At 44.6% G+C, this 23891-nt stretch overlaps 1 protein-coding gene across 1 annotated transcript in view; it reads right to left on the reverse strand.

Annotated features, from left to right (window-relative positions):
• Window positions 1–7047: 7047 nt before the first annotated feature.
• Window positions 7048–23891, reverse strand: part of LOC146187110 (uncharacterized) — a 151646-nt gene continuing 134802 nt past the window's right edge. Inside the window, exons 39-44 of the mRNA XM_084608182.1 lie at window positions 21981–22034; window positions 16322–16521; window positions 15792–16113; window positions 13687–13758; window positions 8640–8876; window positions 7048–7308 (exon numbers count right to left, since the gene is read on the reverse strand). Of these exons, the coding sequence (XP_084464308.1) occupies window positions 7162–7308; window positions 8640–8876; window positions 13687–13758; window positions 15792–16113; window positions 16322–16521; window positions 21981–22034 (1032 nt within the window). The 3' untranslated portion in view covers window positions 7048–7161. The remainder of the gene's footprint in view (window positions 7309–8639; window positions 8877–13686; window positions 13759–15791; window positions 16114–16321; window positions 16522–21980; window positions 22035–23891) is intronic.

Below are 23891 nucleotides of genomic sequence, written 5' to 3' on the forward strand. Positions count from 1 at the left end.
CACAGAAGCACTTGTGAAGGGCTACAATGGCGGTGGGGAAGGTATGTACGATTTTTTTATTCGTGCTGCGAATCATCCTTACGGCGCATTGAGGTGATATGCGATGCGAATATAGGCCGGCCGTTTCATCATGTAAGGGAAGGTGGCCTAGGACACCTGTGCTCATTCCGAAACTGACAAATAGAATCCGGAATTCCAAGATGTAGTTAACAGTTGAGTGGTTAGAGAGCGTCGTTAGAGAAACCATGGGTGGCCATCCTTGTATATCGGTGGAGCCGGAGAATGTGGCTGTCATCACCGTAGTTAACGTAGAGTGGACGGGTGCTGAGCGACTTCCAGGCACCGAATTTCCTGGAGCTTCACCATCGTTCGTTGCCTAAAGGGGTGGAGGGGGGGGGGGGGGGGGGTATGAAATTTTGGAACAACTGATTCGCATCTAAGAGGGCCGGAGGTTTCCCGGCGGAGCGCAAGCGGGGTCCTGCAGTGGCGGAAGACACGTGGCTTCGGCTTTTTCAGCTGCAGTCGACAGTGATCAGGAGCCAAGCGCATGCGCACTTCTTCACAGACGATATCCATAAGTGCCACCACCTGGGTCTATTTAGATGACGTAGCAGCTGGTCCAACCTTTCCCGAACGATCTCGAGGATAAGATCCGGCTTGTTATCTCGGCTTGTTGATGTATCGCAGTGGCCTGCGGAGAGCGTTTGAAGTTGTCGGTTGTCCTCTGGGATGCAGGCGCCAAACGTCTTCTCGATGATTACGGCTCCTTGACTCAGTTCTGCTACACTTATGAGCGGCTCGAGTAGAATACCTGCAAAAAATTCCCATTTGAATGTGCTTATTAATAAGGTCACTTTCGTTTCGTCAGTGATATCAGGATCAGCGCAGAGAGGGGGAGAGAGAGGCGCTTCAATTCTTTGACATAAGCGTGGACAGGATCGCCCGGAAGTTGAATCCTGAATTCTAGAAACAACTAAGGTATTCCTTTTCTGACAATGCTCGTGGGGGACTCAGAAGTTTCTTACTCAATGCGACCCAATCATTCAAATTGGTCTCATTATTTTCGTATCATATCCGAAATAAAATCGCGTCAATTTTGCCATGTCATTCCATGTGTTGAATGTTGCCACAGGGTGGAAGAAGTCAATCTACTCTTCCGCATCTTCATAATTCGGCAGTCCAGAAAACAGGGTTTCACGGCTGTCTGCTAGCTGTATACAAAACCTTGAGGCAGTATGTTCGAGTGTCTCCATATTCGGGATCACGTATTGCGCGTTGATGGCATCCAGCACCTCCAACAGATGTCACGGAGTGGTATAGGCAATAACAAACAGCCTGGCGTAGCACTGAAACGCACCCTTTTCCTGCAATGTGGGATTTGCGTTTGCAAAAAACTAAGCAACTCAGCAGCGAGAGCGATTGACCAAAACTTTTTTTGTCAATTATCAAACTACAGAATATCTGCTCTCGGCAGCGCTGAATTTAAAGCCGGCACAAAATATCGAAAAAAAAATCCGAGATTGCATGCAGAGTCAGCACTGGAGAAATTCGAAAGCCTGATCGTTGCTGCTACATACGGTATATCGCGCTCCCCTTGAGCATTTGCTAGCAATGCAGAAGCTCGTGCCGCACAGTGAAAAAGTCCTTTTCTTGACGCGCGTTCCAACCAATTAATAAGGGAGTAATTACTCATTGCATCCGCCCAAGCGCAGCCATACGGCTACAAAGGAAAGCTATACAGCTTTCTCAGAAACTTCGTAATTAAAGAAAAATTCGTTCTGATCCGGGAATCGAACCTGGCACCACCGCCTATCCGGTGCAGTCGCTCTACCGACTGAGCTAACCAGGACGGTCAGCAGATCAGACGGTAGGGCGAGAGCGAACTGATCTATAACTTGAAGTTATATTTAGGGGAAATATATACTCCACCTTGGGGGTTCCCCTAAATATTTGACCAGTTTCAACCAATTATTTGAAATGTACATTTCAACGCTATATGTATAGCGTTATATATTCGCAATGTATTTCGAATAAAATTTGTATTCAGGAATGCGCTCAAAACACATTAGAAATGTATTTGATCTAGTCCTTTGTGAAATTTTCAGGTGAGAAAACCTTCATCAGAACAGTATATTAGGCTTGCTCGTGATTAATTGTAAGTTAACAGCACAAACAATGTAACGGGAACACGAAAGAACGACACAACGAGCTCTTTTCTCCTGAAGTATAGATGTTCTACCTAAATGCCATCAGGTGCGCATTTATTGGAGCCATACACGCCGAATTATATTACTCGATGAAACATAGCTAAATAACACACCCAATACTACGGAATCCTTCCTTTTGATTTCCGCTTGACCATTTGCCGAAGCATCGGCATCGTTCAAATGAGGGAGGAGTTTTAGTAGACTTTCGTAACACTATTCAATCTTCCCAAATCATTCAGGATGTAAGAACCTCACTATGCCTGCGCAATGGCCCTGAAAACTAGTGCTGTCTGCTACATGGCTCTCGGACTGTACACCCATCATTGTGGAATTTCTTTCGTCATGAACTGTGGCTCACAAAACGCAGGATGCTAAGGCACCGATAGCTTTATTTTTTTACTTCTTCCATCACCCAGGAAACTGCTCTTCGCTCTCAGTATCGAATTCATAACCAGCACATTATTACCAAAAATTCCTTCAGCTGACCTCCGATTTCAGCATATACAGCAAAAGATAAGTGCTGGGCACCCTGCTCACATCTCGCCCTTATCACTTATGAGGCATAAAATTCTTCTTGGCCTTAACGACCGTACACTTTTTCGCATCTAGACTTTACTACCATTCGTATATAAATCGCAAAGGAGCAAACTAATTGGACACTTAAAAGAGCTCATTTTCACGGCGTCAAAAATCTGTGTTCGGACTTTTTGGACGGCCCTCATAAATCTTGTCTAAACCGCGCTACGAAGTTAAACTGGCACCTTCACATGAAGCCTTTGTTGTAATTGAAAGGTAAACGAGTCCCAGTGGTATTATACAATCTGAAAAGCCATATCAGTGGTTCAAAATAGGTCCAAAATTTTTTCGCTGCAAAAAAAAAAAGAAAAAGAAACAAGCATCTGTAATAGGTGGAGGATAGTCACTCAACGTTGGAAAGTGTGGTCTGTGCGCAAAGCATTACGCCGCAGATGAAAAAGCTGGAAATAAGTATTTTACGCACATTTTGCAAACACTGCTTCGATCTGATCCTAACAAATTCTAGCGCATGCTTTCCACTAATCTGCTGATGATGTGAAACTCTTGGACACTAATGGTGAAGCCGTTACAACCGAGGAATACGCAACTGCTAATAATTACTACAGCTTTATCTCCTGCTGATATCGCTGCACGTGACAATACTTCCGAAGTATCTAAAGAGAAGTCTATAAATTTGGATTAAAGTGAATGCATATGTATGTTTCTTACATATATCAAACTATTAACAGTATTTTTGACAGATAATACTAAAGGATATAACATTTCTCTCTCCAAGATTCTGTATCTGACCTTCAGACCACCCCTGTAAAACTCTGTACGGCGACGTTCTGTCTGACTATTAGAAAAAGTCTCAAATAACGCCAATGCGTATAATCAACAACCACACGAGCCCACTATCCTTCATTCCTCGCATTAGGATACCATCCAAATTACTTGAGCATATTATTTCCTTCTATTTGGCCAGTCACATGACGCTTCTCTCTATATCTACCCCAATCGTAACGGCTTCTGCAAGCAGTATCATGCGAAACTTAGGCTACTGAATTCAGACGCTATAGTTGGGTGAGCATTTGGATAACCTTACACTGAGGAACGCCATTTTTTTTTTTAGACTTTTCAGAGGAATTCGACGGGCTTTCCTGTAGTCTTCTTTGAAAACTCTCAAGAATAGGCATTCTGCGTGCTTTTTCTCTTGGCAACAACACTTCCGGCCAGGGCGCATGCAAATGTCCTTCTGCTCTTACTACAAATCTCTTTTTGATTACAGATGACTGTACCATAAATCTGCAAGAATAATAAACACTCACAGAACACCAGATAAATGGCGGCTGTGGAATGGCGCGCGTCTCTTTGTGTGTTTTGAGGGTGTCCTTGCGGTTCCTGCGAGTCCTCTGCAATGCTTGAATTTATTCTTTTTATATTTTTTTTCTGCAAGCTTGTACCTGCGCTTCGCTCCTTCATTCGGTCTTTGTTACGTATGCCGGGCAGTATGCCGAACTGTGTAATGAACACTAAGAAATTTCGTTTATTTTATACCTTGTTCAATTTCATTCTATGAGTCTTCCTGGCTTTGTTGATGGTTGTTTGGAGCTGTGAAAATATCTGATTAAATTATTGCGGAAGACTCCATGATCACCGCCACGGACGGCTTTCTCGGCAATATCTATAGTTAAATTCTTTGTGCCTTTTGAGGTTGTAAAGGATTCGTTATTGATGAGAGTAGCTTCTTAGTAAGAAGAAAACGAGTAACATATGGACACTGTTCAATATCAAAGTGCTTAAAATGTTCCTTGATTACACTGTCATAAATATCCGATTTTATGATGTAAACAGTGGTTCCTTTCTTCGCAGCGGACAGTCACCAAGCAGACAGCACTCCACTTGTCTGTCTGAGCTCGTACAAGATGGCGGCGGTGGTGATCCTGTTGTCAGTGGTCCTGTTGGCGTCTGCGGCTACCGGAATATTCATCTGCCTCCGTGCCCGGCGTCGTCACAACAGCTTCATCGGCACCGACTGCTAGATTCAGTACAGCAGCTCGAACTTCGGTCATCTCATAAGTACGTCCCCCTCGTAAACTTGGCGCAGCCATGGTGATTAACCTTGTTAACTCGTGACACTTGGTGCAAATGAACTTGTAACTCATCCGAGTGCTCAGAAGACAAAACAAATGCGTTTGGCAACTCTTGTTAAATGAGATTACTGCAATAAAAATGTGAAATGGGCCGTTCACCTTGGGTTTTCTCAGGGCCATTTTCTTCTGTTTTACGAGACAATGGCGACCTTCTACCTTACTCTATAGGCACATGATCCTCATCAAGGATGTCTTTGGGAAGACAAGCTGTTTGGCATTCGTATGTGCCTTGTATTTAGAGCGGCGTTCATTGCATTTTGATCTTCGGCCTCAGACGCGTTCAGTCTCAGTGTTGGAATTGCTTGTTGCCGCGCTACAGATTGCTGTCGTTACCGAATAGCTGCGTACCTCTCCCTTCTTGATTCGAACTACTCACCCGAAACACACATGCTAGTTCATAAATTTAGAGAATCACGCGAACCGTTTCACTCCTGTTAGCTCACTACAAACTGAATGCAACCGTTCAGATGCAGCTTAAACGCAACTTCACCAGCCAACTGGCTATTACCGCAGGAACTAACCAGTATAATCAAAATTCTCGCACAGCACAGGAAAAGAGAACAGGACATAACATGAACGCTATTGTAGCGCTCATGCTGGTCTAGATTATAGTCTCGTAAAACGATGACCAGCATTATGGTCTTAGGGCAGCTCTTCCTGGGTTTAACGTGAGGAGAATATCTTGCACTGTCTTCTTATAGCCAAGATTTGCAAACGGTGCTTAATATTCCTGTTACCTGCATGGTTACATACAACTCTGTGGTAATATATTTATTCTACATGGCCTCTAGTCGATATTGTCGCCGCCGCTAATATATAGTTTTAAAAAAGTTCTAGCTATGTTTTTATTCCTGTTCTCTCAGCGAGCCAACGGGTTCTCGCTACCTTGATTTCTCGCCTCGGTAAGCCCAAAGTCCGCACACTTGGATAACTTATTTGCCCCTCATTTAGCTGTCAATTTTCTAATAGACGGGGAAGTTGTAAATGTTGCTCCAGTAGACTGTGTTCACATAAAAAAGTGTTCAAAAATTATGTCTCAAGTGTCCGTGTATTATTATGAATGCATTATTATTTTCGGAGCTTCAAACGACAAGGTACGGTAGACACAAAGCTATTCGCGTCGCTTGCCTTTTCATGCATCACAGCTACGAATAACTGAAACGATACACCCAACTTTGGCGTCCACTGCGTTTCGTGTTTACGTGTGCTCTTTCTCGTTCTTTTAGCGGAACAACTATAGATCTCAGGGATATTTTGTCCAGTCCTCGTTTACTGGTTGCAACTGATAGATAATGCAATTCTGTGGCATGTTTTCGTTAACTTACAAACACTTGTGCATACATGTGCAGGTTTCTTCCGAAGGCCAACAAGTGTATGGATTTCACCAGTACCTGCCAGTACCAAGTGAAGGCCCTTCACATGCAGCGGCATCTACAAAACAGCCCGTGTTCACTGCCGCCAAAGTTCACAAGTTCACAAAGTCCACAAGCGCCAACTAAGCATTGCAGAATGCGGCTCGTGCTAGAGCCTGCACTTTGCGGGGAGAGACACCAGTGCGGGGCAAAGGAATGACTTGATCCTCGAGTGCGGCACGCACTGTGTGCATGGAAAGTTGTGCGGTGAATTTTCGCGTATTATGATGTCGTTAATAAGCGGAAAGAATTCAAGAAAGTGACAACACTATCTGGAGATAGCCCCGTACTTTTCTACTCATTCCTCTCTCTCAGCGCTGCGTTAAGTCATCATCATAAGCCTAACTGAGTTCATTGGAGAACTACGCCGTACTCCTCTGACTTCCTTTTCTGGCGCGACCTGCAGCCTCCCCATCAGCTTCGTTCACTCACCTACTTCCCGTTCTTCCTCTTGTGGAATTCACCTCGCTCTCATCATAGACCATCGGATATCCCCCATTCGCATTGCACGTCAAGATCACCCTATAAATATCGCGGTGTGCACGTGTTAAACATGCAACCAAAAAAAGCGTGAAACTATAGCAATTCTACTCATTGCATATAGAAATTTCCTCTTCTAGCGCCGCAGCGGATGAACAAAGCATGTTGTCGTGAGTGAAATGTGTGGTGAGTTTATTTTGTCTTCGATCGGTGGAAAATAAAAATTTCTATGCTTTTGTCTTGACGACGGCGAATGCCAGCAGGTGCTCCTAAGCTGCAGATACACTAACACACACACGCCATTCTTGCCGCTGCCAGCGTCCTCGACAAGCACGTGAGTGGTGTGGCTCTGTACAGCCCTCCCTGCAACTGGTCGGAGAATTTATTGTGCACCTAGTAGAAGCAGGCTGGCCCTATGTCCAGGCCGAACTCCTGGTTCTTGAATCCGATGTCTCTCGGTGCCACGTCCACAATGGGGAGCCGCTGCGGCTTGTCGGACTTGTACTGTAGAAGGCTGTTGCTCCATTGGTCCGAACGGGCCTGCGCGCGACAACAAAGGTTACCAACCAAATACCCCGATTACGTGGCCTTCGTACGCTGAAAGCTATTGAGGCACACCGCCCAACGAATATTGTTAAAATACAACACTGCGAACAACTGCAGACAGCAAAGCACAAAAGTTGTGCTACTAGATATTTTGTGGAGAGCTGCTCCGACATGGTTACTATAGGCACTGAAACAAAAAAGAACGAACAGCAAAAAGGAAATTGTAGAGATGCCCCTGCAAAAAACCAAAAGTACGCGTTTGTTGTATTTCGTCCGATGATTTGAGGAATAACCTAAGGGTTAGTTGATTTGTTACAGAGCAGTAAATTACTGATTAGCATCCGCCAATGCGCAGACATACGGCTACAACGAGAAACTATACAGGTTTCTCAGAAACTTCGTCCATGTGAATAGAGCTATTTTTAACGTGGTACTAGATCGCCGATGCCGTATTTCACACAAAGTAATCAGCTGCATACAGAGATTACAATGTAGTTTGCTAGTAACTGCTCTGCTTTACCTCATGAAAAACAACGCATAGCTACAAATACGGCAATGAAAAACAGCAGAGCAGCCAAGGAAATGGCTAGCAGTTGATAAGGCGGGAAGGAACTAATGAAAAACTCGAAGTGGGAACTATGTTGGTCCAATGTGTAGGGAAATCCGCCAGTTCCTTTGTGATAGAAGAGATATGACTCATTAGTGTCTAGACCTACGCACTCACATAGCGGATAAGTTACATGGCTTTCTCTGAAGCATCAGAATCGAAAAAATACTTCTTGGTTTCTTTGCCTTGTGTTGTTTTCCTTTTTGTTGTCATAGTAAATAATGCTTTTGGTTGCCACTGGTGCTTTTCCAGCTCGTGTGCACGTCCCATGTCGACAACATTATCCCATTGTAGCGCAGTTACACGCGGCGTTCAGCAGACGACGCTCTTAAAGCCATTTACTTTAACGCATCACTGTCCTTAACCCTCTATCTCAAATGCCATGCTCGATTTGCATATTGGAAACATCATCTCGTGAGCTACATACCGACACTGATTGAAGTGGTTGGCGTAAGCAGCCTGGTTTTACTCTGTTAAAGCAGAGGCTTGAGAAATTTGGTATAAAACATAAGCTGGAAAACAACGAACACCGGGCAACAAATAAGCGGTTTGTACCATAGTCTTCTTTGTCTCATGCAATGCGTTTCTTTTTTTTTTTTTTTTGTCCTCCTCTGTCAGTTGTAAAAAACATTCACGAAGATCAATGTGAATAATGAGGAACATGAGTCAGCACACGGATCGCGATTAGGTGTTCATATATGCAGAGAAAAATACGTACTTTGCAGCCGTCGAAGAGGGCTTTGAAAGTAAACGCCGGGTTGGTGTCTCCCTGCTGTTCCGGTGCGCGCAGTTCTAGGTCGTTGTGAGCCATGAGTCGGAGGGCGCGCCGGTGCGACTGCTTTGTGGCGTCCCAGTAGGCGACCGAATTGCGGCAGTGGTAAGTAATGTTCTGGGCGGCCGCAGAGCTCAGCATCTGCAGGAATGTCAGCTGGACGCGGTCGATCTTGTAGCTCAGCTGCGAATGGTAACAGGACATCAGTTTGCCGCCACTTGGCATGGCGCCAAGTCCCTCGTTACGCTTTCAAGAATTTGAGACCTTGAGCGGGTGAGAATTCCGGACGATATAGGCAGCATGGGTTTGCTTATGAGATTTAACGTCTTAAAGCGACTAGAACTGTGGAGGACTCCGCAGTGAAAGGGTCCAAGAAATTTCGACACCCGGGGTTCTCTAACGTGGACTAAAGTCGAACTGCGTTTCGACCGCATCGAAGCGCGGCCACCGCGGCCAGAACGGAACCAGGGTCGCCCAGCTCAGTATTCGAGCGCTCTAACCACTGAGACGCTGCAGCATGGCTTCAACCAGAGCCGAAGGTGTAATTCCACGTGCCGTTTCTTAAATTCACGCATGTATAAAACCTTGATGGGTACTTAGCTCAATCAGAAAAGTGTTCTGCGATAGCTTAACGGGATGGTATACGGTGATGATACAACTGAGAGAGCCCTGCAGCCTTTTCTAGGCGACCACGTCTACTTTCCGCCCTCTGTGGGAATTACTGCCCGTTGTCTTTTGTTCTTTAATAAAATCATTTCCTATTAGAATCTTGTATACAATGTAGATATATAGAAAGGAACTTCATATTTTGCGACTTTGATATGTATGGCGACTCAGAGCGGTTGAATCACATATACGCATTTATGATTGGGTGAAACATGCGGTTTTAATTGAAAGTTTTGGCCACGTCTTGTTCTGTGAACGCCGAGTTTCATCGTTTTTGCTCATGGAAGATTTCAACTGCATGTGTGAGCCGAGTTAGCGTGCTGGGTGGAGTAAAATTAGAAATAAACGTTTATAATTACAATTTTCTACCACGAAACTCGCAGACCTATTATATACTGGGTTAAATGGACCAATATTTCGCTGCCACACACGTATCAGAGGAAAGTAATAAGCTTGCCAATGCAAGATCATTGTTTATACGGTACTTCTTCATCGTCGCATGATATGCAGCATTAAGCCAGCTTCATTTCCTGAGCACTGCATGATTGTTGTAACTATCGGGGATTGCAACACTCCTAAATTTCAATCCAAATGGTCTCTTTGGAAATCAAGTGGCGCGTATAGGCGATGGCGATTTTAAAACTCGTCGGAATACAGCTTTTCAAGTCTTCCTTCTTCAAGACCATGCATTTACACACAGCTTGTGAGAGGTTCAAACAAGAAGTGCAAGGCGCACAGTCATTGAAATCAGTTAAAATATGCTACTTTAAAGGCTATCAAGAAAGGAAGTTACAAAATAGCCTTTCTGTAGCCTTTAATAGTTTGGATAGGAGAATAATCACGTGTATCCGAGTAAATCGGCAAAGGTGAGGCCCTGCGTCAACAGGTGGATGCAGAATGCTACAGGGCTACCCTTCATCGTCCTCGCACAAATAGATCCTTCCAATCCAAATCGTTCCAAGCACATATCAGCCTCTATATCGCAGTTCCACTGCAGTCTTCCACAAAAACTTACATTCCTTGGTATGTACAAGGCTATACGCGTATTATGCTATCAAAAGTTCTCTCTCTCTCTCTATACGAAGACCAACGTATGAAACAATTTATTGACGTTTCGGTTGTGACGAAGGCTGTTCATAAATTGTTTCATACGTTGGTCTTCGTTTTTCATTGTATATATATATATATATATATATATATATATATATATATATATATATATATATATATATATATACAATGAAAAACGAAGACCAACGTATGAAACATTTATATATATATATATATATATATATACATATATAAACGTAAAGAAGATGACACACGGTAGAAAAACAGTAAACTTTAATCCGACGTTTTGTCCGGGGTCCGTCCTTTGTCAAGGAATGTAGGAATGTCATATGTGTTACATTCCTTGACAAAGGCCGGACCCTGGCCGAAACGTCGGATTAAAGTTTACTGTTTTTGTACCGTGTGTCATCTCCTTTACCTTTTATGCCCTACCGGACAAATTCGGGCTTCAACCCCCTCCCTATATATATATATATATATATATATATATATATATATATATATATTACAGTTTTGAATGTCAAAAGTGATTGCATTTTCCGCTCAATCTAATCTGCAATGCAAACTGTCCGAACTGTTTTGCTGCCACCAGTATGGTCTACTTGCGATGTCGCAAACTGATTTTGCACATCGCACACGTGAAAGACAAACACAGGAAGAGAACAATGGATATGGTAAGAGCGCATTTTTTTTTTATGCGGAAAGAGCGCAAACTATCAACTGTTTTATTAATATTGGTAGGTTTTTATATAGGCAGTGTTCACACGTGCCTTAAAATAATAACAAAGCCCTGCACCAACTAGCCCAACAAGAAGTTCTCCTAAACTACCTGGCTTTGGGAAGGACTTTGAATCCGTTCGTCACGGCTTTCTTTTCTCGTTTTAGAACCCATGAGATTTCTTCTGCAGCCCAAAAAATAGTTTGTCTTCACTACATTACCGCTTTATTATAAATGGTTGTCTTTCGTAGCCTAGCTGTGTCAATCTTTCCTTGTCACAAGCATTGTTACCGCTTAATTTTTCACATATGGCCACAGTGTATAAGCGTTCTGCACAATAGTTCCACATTAATCATGAAAGCGCAATGAAAGAGAGGAACCCCAGAGTAAGACAGACACATGAGCGCACCCGATAAACAAGAGAGTAGTTGCATCCCACAATTTTATGCACCGACACTAAATGTTGGGCATTACGCGAACCCTTACCCTTAACGTCATCGCGTCGAAACGACCATTTCTAGTTTGTGCACCGAACCTTAGGCACGCAATAAAAAGCAGTGATATACAGGGGCCAGATAAGCTTTAGAGATTAAAAAATTGCGACGAAGCTGAGTTTCTCGATTACAGTGTGCAAGCCGTATGATAAATAGTAAATTTAAAATTGCGGGGTTTATAATTCTGAAACCACTCACGGTTTACGAGGGATGATGTAGTCGATGGTGACTTCAGCTTCGCATAGACCACATGGCCTCTTCGACGGGCTTTAATATTGCACGGCACACCGACGTTTAAGCCCCCATCACTGTGCGGACTTTAATGACATGAAACTCGCGACGCCGCTGGGCATTAAATGTAAATATACATGAATACTTTCACCGAGGTGCCGATAGCAGGGATTGGTTGGCAACAGCTGCAGTACATGCTACGTCATCTTTCGATGCTTACAAGCAGCACAAATAGGCGAGTGCACAAGTACTCCAGGAGTGAGAACATTGTTTTTGTTGTTCCTTGTGTATTCACGGCATCAAGGCGTTTAAAAGTTAAGCTCCCATGCATTGCTTGCCTGAAGTAATTCAAGCGCACCGAAATTAGTTCGCTAACATATAAAAATGAGAAAATTCACTCAGTGTACATTAAACATTATCCCAATTTGTTCAGCACTATACCTTCAGGAATATATTCCACTTTCCGCTGAAAAATATTTTTGCCTAATGTCCTGTTCTGTGACGTGTACCTGCTGTCAAATTTGAAGGATGCATCTCCAATATCTTTTCAGTCTTTAAAAATCGGTAATTTTTCATCTTAGCAAAATACACTTTCGGTAGCCTGATATTTGTGAGACTGAAACTTTTTTGCACAGGAATATTACGTCGTATTTAGGAGGAAGTATCAGGAAGTATCAGAAAAGTGCCCGTCCTGAAAAAAACCTGACCGAGTCGGTGGCTTGCCGAGAAATTGAGAACTGTTTGCGATACTCGTGGCGTCACGAGAAATTAGCTAAAACACAAGGCAGAGTGCAGGTATCTAGTCGAGAAACGGCCCAAACTTCATTATGACGCTAGTCTGTAGAGTAACATGTCCTTCGAATTATTTAAAGAAAAGAACTGCGTCACTAGCAAAAAAAAAAAAAAAAAAAGAACAGAATCAAGCGATGTTCCTTTTGGCTAAATTATATGCAAAGAGGAGCCCAGGTCATTATGACATGCCCTTAAGACAAATTTTATTTGTCTAAAAATTTTGTTCTTAGACGTTTGAAAAGATTTCCTCAAGGTATTTTCTGTTCACTTCGTCAATCCCCTCAATGTTGACTACACATGTTTCGACACAACCTATGTTTTCAACGGGAATTTTTTTAAGAATAAAGTTTCACTAGACTTCACTTATTAAAATACAGTGAGTGCTTCCTTCTCAACAGCAAGAAGCTGTTTCTGCTAAAGGATTTAGGGCTTGTCTACAAAGGCGCATTCGCGCATTCAAGGAGGTTCATTTGTAAGCCACCTATTGTTTGATTTCCTCAATAACACGATCCACGCTCATGTCACTTCTCATATTCCGCAGTTTGATCATGGCTACGTCATTTTAGTGAAGGTTTACTCTACCCTTATTGATGTAAGCAATCCTGCGAATTTCATTTAGCAAACATTATTAGACAAAAGAAGACTATTGCCGGCCTGTTATCAAATCATTACTTTTTAAGTGTTTATGAATGACAAGTGAATATTTTGGCTGATATTAAACTAGTCATATAGGAGGTGAGAGAATGAATTTTTTTCATCACCTGTTAAGTGAGGCTTTGAAATGGCTTTCAATGGCTGATTGAAGCATTGCCGAAAAGAAAAAAGGAATGACTGCGCAACTTGCAACTCTAAATTTCGTGAGCAGATAATGCTTACATTATGTCAAAGACTTTAAATAGTGCACGCCTCTTCGAGCATACTGCTTTCCCTGTGCCCACACTGTGTTGGCGAACACCCTTTCTTGCTCCGGCCCCTCAGGTACAAGAATGCTTCACCCTGTGAAGCTCTCAAGAAACAACACCTGATATCCGCCTTGCATTTCGCTGAACCATGTCTGCTTGCTGCGTCCCACGTAATGGGCTTTTCTCGGCACCTGTGGATAAAAAAAAAAATACGAGCAGTACTTTAGAGAGCCTGGACAAAACGCTAACTATTTGAGTACCTGACAAAAAGTAAGAAAATAAAATATGAACATTTACTGACGGGGCGCAAAGCAGGCTGTCACCATTGATTTCATCCTATTAGGCAGCAGATATAACGCTGATTCCAGCTTTCAAAGTCACGTCAGCGTCGGCCGATATCATATCTCACCATATTGCCCTGTCGTTATCATTACAACCAATGCAGGATGCCCACGTAGAGCACCTACACCAAAACGGCGTCGGCAGTATACACTGGATTTTGTAACACTATTGCACTGGTAATAGCGGCAGCTTCCATGAGTTCTTTGAATGTTCATTTTGTGGGCGCTCGTCCGACCAGTGTAGTTCTCATGTGCCTTATCAGTAATTACTCTAGTGAGTATTTGTAAGGTGTGTGTATTCAAGATGAAAAGCACTTTGTCACTTTATTTGAGACTCAAAATACGGCCCGTTTTCGAACTATTTTAACCACACGCTACTGTTCTCCGCTATTAGAGATCGTCGTAGGAGATCGTCTTAAGAGCGGCAGAAGCTTTTCTTCGGGGACCGCTGAGGCAAAACCTCCTAGAGCGAGAAAACACTACCGGCCGCATTCGCACCGTACGCCAAAGCAGGTTCCTGCCCTCGCGCGCTATAATAATCTGCAGCACAGTTGACAGTGAAGTAACCATACAATAGTGTCCAGTCTTCAACGGTCGGGTTTCTTTCATTTTCCAGCAGGAAAAAATTATAATGAACACTTAGGGGTATGAAGCGATAGTGTAATGATATACAAAGCCACGCTTTAACCAAGCCGTATGAACGTGTTCGCGTGGCCTAGGGGTAACATGAATGCCAGGCTGATTCTGATATCACCCTCACTTGTGGAAGGAGCGACCCGAGTTGACAGCTCCTGCCAAACGTAATGTCAGGCAACCCTACGTCCAGTTATTACTCGTCCATGTCAGCTGCCAGCTACCGCCTGCTTCACTCACAAAGCCAACGCCGACACCGGTTTTTCGGTGAATGCGACCTTAATGCTATAGAGTTAAAATAATGTAAGTACAATAATATTGTAGCAAGTAGAAAACGACAGTAATAAGAACTCAAAAATGCATGCGCCAGAAAACACTGTGCTACGTCAAGATGGCTGTAGACTACAACTACTTCATCCTCTTCTCCCCCGGCCACTGTGAGGCATGTGGCATTGTCGCTGCCTTCCAATGCATCGGCTCGCATGCATGCAATGCATGCCTGTCAGTGAACGGGGGAGACGAGGACCGAGTGCGATGTGGTGTGCAGCCATTTGGACGGAGCACATCATCTTCTGGCTGGACAGCTTCAGGAGAACAAGGAACGGAGAACAAGGAACGCTTAAATAGAGAGGAGGTGGATAGACTTGAACACCAGGGAGAGAATGACACTTGTGACTATTGTGAAACTAAAAAGGCGAGAAATGCGAGAGGTGAGAATTTCAGCAAACAAAAATCTCTAGCTGCATCAGACCAAAGACGGGGCAAGTGATGCATTAAAGGGCATTAAATGCTGTGCTGCTAGGCAGGTCATCTAGATTCCACTATCAGGTTTTCACGCCTTCTGTTTTCCGCCAACGGAACCGCACAATGATGAAGAACTGATACACGATGAAACGCTACAGCACATCATTTCAGCGTATTTTACTTATCTCAAGGGATGCATGCGCATAGAAGCAAGCAAATTAAAGAAAATTTCACCCGCCTGTTGCCAGTCATTTGATCAATGCTGGATAGTTGCCAGCAATCCATTAGTTAAATGGTAGGCGAAGCTTCACATCATGTCTACAAAAAGACAGAAGTGTATCATCAGTATTCTCGATATCTGAATGTCTTTTGTGAAGGCGATTCGGTATTACTGTCCCGTTCTCAAAATACCCGTATGACAGCGATTGGGAACAAGACCACGTCTTGCTATTTAGTAGCACCTTACCTTTGTCTATCGAACAAACTCATGGGCGACAAAGACTCACCTGGCTGGGCGATGGCATGACACACGATGCTCCGGCGGCCATTCGACACTGCACCTGGACGGCATCCCTCGCGTCACCCTCGTTGGGATCGATCCAGTACAGACCATCCTCGAGTTCCGGGTGCGAGGCAGCGAGATCACGGCAGGTCCGCGCCGGGGCGTCCTTCTGGCCGGTCGGGTGGCGCAATCGGTCATACTCGTCCACCAGTTTCCGGTAGTAATCGAACACGATACGCTGCTTCTCCTCAAGCGGCACGTTGGCGTCGAAGAGCTTTGCCGGCTCATCGCCCGCCAGCGGGTCGGGTCCTTTCACCTGGCCTTGCCTGCACCACGCGAGGAAGTTGCCCTATCGTGATGCAGTTAGCTCACGGAAATGGCTGGCGTCAGCAACAGCTGCAGTCCTTTTTTTACCCAATTGGCACGGAAAGCAGTACTTTCATCCTTTGAAAGCCTGTCGACAGAGGCCGTCACCTTCATTGTTGAGCCAGACGCCGCAAGGCAACACACGCCATAATGGTGGAAGCCACTTACCCCATAATGGCGTGCAGTGCGGCAGCGTCATATCCAAAGGGTTCGCCTGGCCTGCCAGGTGGTCCAGGTGGGCCCGGATTCCCAGGTGTGCCAGGTTTGCCCGATTCTCCCTGTGGTCCCCTGAGTCCCGGTGGACCCATGGGGCCTGGAGGTCCCTGTGAGCCGTCCCGGCCTGCTGGCCCTTTCGGTCCAGGTGAGCCCTAAGTTGAAAATTTTGGACATAAGCAAAGTGCTAATGAAGCCGACCACTTAAGCCACCTAGTGAGCTCCTCTGTGCAAACTGCGAAAAGAAGATTGCACGTGTACGCCATTGCACCAATTATTTTCTTTTCTACAGTACTGCCGGCGCGGACAGACTCAAGAAGATACTTGACAGCCCTATACCCACCCTTCCTCGGACTTGTCAGTGCGAAGAAGCCTGCAGTACTCCTGTGCATGACGTTCACACACACCTTGAAAAATTTATTTACTCACAGGACAGATTTCGAGCAGTTCTGTTTTTGTTTTCCCCTTACATAAGGCAATAAAAAAATATTATTGGCGATCATTCAGACAGACATAGCCAATAAAAAATATATAGCCCACAGAAAACGCACTATATATATTTCGCAATTTTAATATATAACGTGCGTTTTCCGCCGAAAAGCGTGTGGACAGGGTTCCTGTGTTTTAAAGTATAGAATGGACAGCCAAGTTGTCACCAATTCAGTTGAAATGAAAAAAAAAAAAAAAAAATAGTGCGAGGACGGACGAACCACGATGAGAAGGACACATACGAGAGCAGTGTGTGTGCTTGTCTGGGTGTCGTATTGACATGAAGGTATAGCACTCTAGCATCAAAAATTATTTTTGTGCACAAATTTTCTTGCCTTGTAAAGGACCTGGAAAGACGTCAGGCAGAAAACAAACGGGGGGGTCAATTTTTACCATTCATTCGGCCAAATTTCTCTATTGCTTTCCGAAGAAAGCCCCCAGTACGCCACGTAAAAAATGAGTCATTAGTTTCCATTTTATTCGGTCCTGGAGCACTGTTACTGTGTGAGCTTACTTTGCATCCCGAGCTGCGTAGTTGATTAGGTGGCTTCAAAAATCTGTTATTCGAACAGTTCATTTGTTACAGGTTTCAGAATGAGCCCCGCCAAGTATCCTGTTAAACCACGGCTCAGAATTGGCTTTTTTTTTTTTTTTTTTTTTTTTTAGAGATAGACATAGCGACGCAAGTATTTTCGGTTTTCTGGATAAGAATTCGTGCTTTTGTTGGGCGGTAGATTCAAATGCTGAAAGGTGCGTATGTGAGCAACAAAAACAACGACAAATTAAGTAACATCTATAAGACGCGTAGGGCGCCTCTCTGTCGATGTGATGTGTCTCCGTCTGTTCTTGTCCTTCTTGAGAAAATGCATACGTTTGAGGGTATGATGGATTAGAAGTGCAGGTTTTTTGCGGGTGGTAGAAGCTAAGCTGCCTTTTGCCGATGCCGACATAACGTTCTACGCAATGTTTTCACGTCCTTGAAACTTTCAGCCTGACATTCATGTGCGCAGCGGAAACAAACTCTTCCCTTTGCTCTTGAGGGGCATGTCAAGTCTATATATACCCTTATGAGGGCACCCTTCGTGGTGCCGTCCGTCACCTGAAGTATGAAGAAGAAATCCGCTTAACGGCAACATTTTCAGCTTGCAATGTGCGTCACAGTTCCGTCCACAAAGAGGATTTTCAGACATTCTCCTGCGTTGTCGAAAGTTCTACTTCAGAATGATGTCTGGTGAAAAAGTACTAACTGGGAATAGTCTTTTTAATTATTACCTACAATAGCGAAATTCCGAAAGTACAAGATTGTTAGTCAAAGAAAAATTCTAATCCGTTGCCAAAGATTGTTGCTGCTGGATCAGTGGCGCCCTCTTGTGCAGTCAATGTGGCCTGCAATTTTGTTTGTATCGCTTCATTTCAACCAGATGTCGCTACATTGTCAAAAATTTGTCAACATCCTTCGCAGGAGATATTTGTGGGGCTTTAACTGCTTTAACCGTTTTCTTATGGTGCGGGATCTCCGGAAGGCGGTTCACGTCCTTGCCCTGACCTTTGCCAATGCGGTGGTATGTTCTACAGCACCAACCCGCGAATGGCTGGAACGCAGTCAACGCACTGTTGGAAGGCTGGCTTCGGGATGCCATGGGAACGTTGCAAACGAGGCAATTCAAGGCGACCTTGGTTGGTCCAGTTTTGAGGCGCGAGAAGCGCGAAGCAAGGCATCGTATGACGGCAGGCTGGAACTCATGCAACCACACCGATTAGCGCGACAAGTGTTCAATTACGTGCACCGTAATGGGGTCCACACCAGATGGACGAAGCGACTGCAGCAACTACACAGGAAGTACGGCTTTTTTTCTCAGCCCGTACAAGAGGAGACGGAGCGAAAGTGGGCGAGAGCTGTTGCGGCTCAGGCGCGAAAGGTGGAAACTGAGCGCTGGAGGAAGGCCATGAAGGGAAAGTCCACACTTAAGCTCTACAGAGAACACAAACAAGAGGTTTGTGCGGAACCCCTCTATGATAATGATATCTCTAGCAGCCTCCTCTTCGAGGCACGAGCCGGAGCCCTCCGAACTCTGATCTATCGCCAGCGCTACGATGCTGGTGTACGAAGTACGCTGTGCAGAGTACGCGCAGTGAGCTAGGAGACAATCGACCACCTAGTTCTCGACTGTAAGTGCGGGCCTCACACCAGCGCCGACAAAGGGCACTACACTCCCACAGACACTTGGCTTCAGTATACGTGACGCTTCCGATAGTGCAAGACAATTCAAAGAGGTGGCCAAGACCAAGTGCCGCTTGAGAGAGTGGTGGAAGCTAGTGGTACCAAAATAGTAGATGAAAATTTTAACGTGTATCTATGTGCTTGTAAGTGTTAGTGTGCAGTAGGTGGAAGTGAGCCAGGCCAGGATATTGTTATAATGTAATATCCAACCGTTACAAAGGGGTGGATATTACACATCGCTAATCAGGTTTTTGTGCTTGAACGACCTTTTTTTTTTGTATATCCCTCTAGTCAACTGCCACCTATGTTGCTAAGATGATATGAGCTATGGTTATTGTTAATAAACCTGCTTCAAGTCAGTACCAGAAGTGCATCTTGTATTGATTACATCGCTTCATGACAGGTTGATCTAACAAGGACGAAATATGTGTATGTTAACACATGACGTTACTGTCGGTTTTAAGTTCGATCGGGATCTCGATTGCGTTATGGACACATTTCACGGACTTTGGGTTATCGGACACATTCGCCCATTAATCAATACGACGCAGAGCCTTTGTCGCAGCAATGCCGCAGTTTAAATATCTAATTGAAAATCAATTACAAACCTATTGGGAAATACCAGAGTAACGGTCGCTATAACAGGGTGCAGACGCAGAGCAACAGTCTCGTGGAAATTCCGTGCCGAGTTTTCCTTGTTGAAAGTCTTCATGCTGCAACTCCCCTGCATCTACAGCGAAGGCCAACTGTGGGCACTCCACCACAGGCTTTCCCCCTTTTCCGAACAACGTGAGCGGCCTTCAAGCATCCCTGCGACCATGGTTAAAGTGAGCTAGACCACGGTGTAAAAATATCCTTGCTGTTTACACTCAGCCCGAAGCCGCAGTAAATCTTGTTCACCGCTGTTCTTTTGAAAAACGTACGGCAAGATGCCGTCACATATTGTGAGTTTACCAAGTCTCTGAGCGGCAGCGATCGCACTGCAGGTGTTGCGGGATCACTCAATGCTGCTGAGACCCTGTGAAATCTTTTAAGAGCGGCAATGCACATAAGATATAAAACTTCCCTTGATAGCGAGTCGCTTTACGCTACTTCGTGTTCTATTTGCGAGTGCGTGAATGGGCCGAACAGCAGCGAGGACGCGGCCATGTAAGGTTATGGAATTCGTTACCTATATACATAATAATGGCAAGGTATTTTTGTACTCATGCAAATATTGCTAAAATCAGGATTGTATGCCGCCTTCGAAAGATATGCTGCTGACTTTAACCATACGCTCCCGAATTTGGATCAAGAAGGCAAGGTTGAAATATACAAGGTGGACACGTCTTGAAAGAGTGTATTGTGTTTCTGTCTGCAACGCGAACGCCGGCCGCAAAAATGACGGGGGCGGTTAAGCTTCGCCTTATGCGTAGATGCGAGAAGCGGCTTTAACACCGCCTGTTCATCCTGCGATTTTTGTTTCTAATGACAAAACTGTCATTACCCCACTGTCTAACCGCAAAGCATATAATACTTGTAGATTTCGTACTGCTTGCGTGCAATCTGTACTGATTCAGTAAAATACGATAGCGGGTTTTCCTGTGGACCGCCTGCTGGCGCTAACGCGTATGAAGAGAGCTAAAAATAACCGGAAATGTACTTTACTTCCTTATTTATTAGTTCCGCAATAGGTCTTTTGAAATGACATGGTTGTTCATTAGGATGCAGTAATAAGGCGAAGGGTACACTAGGGACAGATGTGCTCGAAAAAAGCAGCGTGGTGCATTGGTTTCGTCCTCGCATCGCAATATCAAGAGCCGCAGGTCAATTCCCGGCACTTTCGGAAGGATTTTTATTTCTTTGCTTCCTTGCACATTTTCGCGTTACAACAACGGGGAGCAATAAAACCGATGTCGGCTTTTCTGCGACACGGGGCCCTATTGTGTTAAACGATATAGTGCTAAAATTTACTTTGTTGCCAAGAATGCATACAAAAGTGGTTCCCTTGTTTATGATTTCTTCGTCCTGCTACCAACCGGACTGCTGGTGCGGTTTTACGAAACACCTGTTTTATGGCTGGAATCCCCGCAGGTATTGAGGATGTTTGACTCATTCAGACAAACCAGGAAAGGACACTAGCTACTCGTCAAATAAAAGACCACCGCGTGCAGCATCATGTTCGCCATTTTACCTGCTTAGGATGTGCTTGCGGCGTGCACGTTTGTTTGCCCTGACGTCAACAGAGCATTTTGGTATCGTAATTAACCCTGCCTGAAAATTTTAAACAGTTTATCAAACTACTATGATAGTAATTAAGACCACAGGTGTTTCATCTGCGCCGTCCATAATCAGATCACTTTTATCGAATCTCGTTGAAGATAGTTCACGCTGGACTGCACCTTCGCCATGTCCACTAAGTCGTCCAACTATACGCTACGTGCCGCCAGGTGCACGATTCATCTGCTCTCTGAACCCTCGAGAGACTGGTATTGGTTATCTAAGAACTGCGAACAGTTCCAAGATTTGGTTTATTACGTCCCCAACACAATAAAAGGCATTCTAGGTGAGCTACGATTTCGATGCCGCTGGTTTTAATTGGCCTCACAGTTTCATACACAAAGTGCTTACCAGGATGCCACCGTAAGTATTTTCGCTGACATAGCATTGCGGACATCGAAATCAGGGAACAGTTTAATTTTGTTTTGCTGCTTAGGGGCGCACCCAGGCAGTGAAACCTGCAAGGCGGATTCACGCACGAAACCACAAAATGCGTTATTCAGTTCGTGGTAGCGGACTGCATCACTTACAATGTTCGGCTTTCGTGTAAAGTTCGTATTTAAAAAGCATATTAGGTGCATGTGCATTCCCACACAATCACCTAACGGCACTCAGGACACAACTTCGTTGTTTGAAGCCACTCACCGGCGACCCAGGAGGCCCTGGATTCCCAATGGGTCCTTTGTTTCCTGGCGGTCCCTGCGAGGATGCAAAATAATTCTTCCATCAGCTTCACGCGAGTACTTACGTGCCGGCTCGAGCCATTCATTGTGGCTTGTTTATGCTTTAGCTATACAATCGTCGTTATATTGGTCAGCAAATGTCAAAAAATAGGAAGTCATCACCTGCCCCACTTAAGAAAAGAAGAGAAGGAAATTAGGAGAGAGAAGGCAATGACAACGGGTAGTAGAGAGCATTTTGTCGCGCTAGTGGCGTGTAACTTCACTGATGAGAATGCGAGCTAAAGACATGGACACTAAAAGGTAACGCGAACGCTGGCCCAGAGCTGGTCTTTAGCGCTGTTTCCCATCAAAAGGGGGGAGTGGAGCGCAGGATGACTTGGGACATGTATGACGGTATATGTTATGCAACCCGCTCGCATGTTCTCTACTGATCAGCAACTGCTGCTCCTCCATTCGAGAGGAACAATGCTTCACTAAGGATGCCTAGAACTTGGCCATCTTAAGGAAAGACACGAGGGCATGCACGGAGACATAACACGCGGTCACATTGGTGATAAAAACTTTTCCCTTCCCGCTATACAATTAGAAACAAACTTCGCTTTCCCCTCTGCAGTGGTTCTTTACAGGGAGTTGTATACACGCATATGATGTTGCATAACACAAGTTTTTGGCTGTGCCAGCTACTCAAGAGTTTAAGTCAAAGACCTTGCGATACAATTTGTAAAAGGAACCAGGATTACGGCCGCTGTGCAGAAAGCGCTAAGCAACTCCGTCCGCTGCAGCAATCATCATCACTTGCACATTTTTATCGCGAACAAGAGGAATGTGGTATATCATCATCAGCCTCACCAACCTACTCCAGGGCGAATGCCTCTCCCATACCCCTCCGATTAATCCGGTCCTGTGCTCGCTGAATACACTTGATCCCTGCGAATTTCTAAACCTCATCCACCCACCTAATTTTCTGCCTTCTCCTGCTACGCTTTCCTTCCCTTGGAATTCCAGTTTGTTACCCTAAGCGACCATCGGTTATCCTCTCCTCGCGCTGCATGTCCTAGCCATCCCCATTTCTTCTTCTTGATTTCCACTAGAATGTCAGTAACTCCAGTTATTTCTCTGACCCACTCTGCACGCTTTCTATCTCTTAACGTTACCCCTACCAATTTTCGTTTCATAGCCCTCTGTCTTGTCCTCAACTTCAGTAGAACCGTTTTTGTTAGCCTCCGTGTTTCAGCCCCAGGTGAGTACAGGTCAGATGCAACTGTTGTGTACTTTCCTCTTCAGCGATACCGGTAAGATGCTAGTCGTAATCTGCGAGTATTTGCCACATGAGATCCATCCCAATCTTATTCTTCTTGTTATTTCCTTTTCATGGTCTGGATCCGCGGTTACTACCTGTCCTAAGTATACATATTCGCCTACCACTTCCAGTGCTTCGCTGCCCAACGTAAACTACTGTTCCTTCCCGAGACTGTTGAATATTACCGTAGTGTTCTGCGTAATAATTTTCAAGCCTACCTTTCTGTCTTTGCAGTTCATCCTCTAAGGTACTTAGCAAGGCAATGTTATCAGCGAAGCGCAGATTATTGTGGTATTCTCCATCAACCCTTATCCCTAACTACTACCATTCCAAGTCTCTGAATACTTCATCTAAGCTGTGAACAGTACTGAGGAGATCGTGTCTCCCTGCCTACCACATTTATAGGAATTTTGTGACTTTCTTTATGCAGAACTGTGGTTGCAGTGCAGCCACTATCTCCCAGTACTTTCACGTACGGCTCGTCTGCACCATGAGTTTGCAATGCCTGCATCACCGCCGAGGTTTCAATTGAGACAAATGCTTTTTCGTAATCAATGGATGCTATGTATAAGA

The sequence above is a fragment of the Amblyomma maculatum genome, chromosome 6 (assembly GCF_055883805.1).
Source record: "Amblyomma maculatum isolate TAMU_Amacu chromosome 6, ASM5588380v1, whole genome shotgun sequence".
NCBI classification, from domain to species: domain Eukaryota; kingdom Metazoa; phylum Arthropoda; class Arachnida; order Ixodida; family Ixodidae; genus Amblyomma; species Amblyomma maculatum.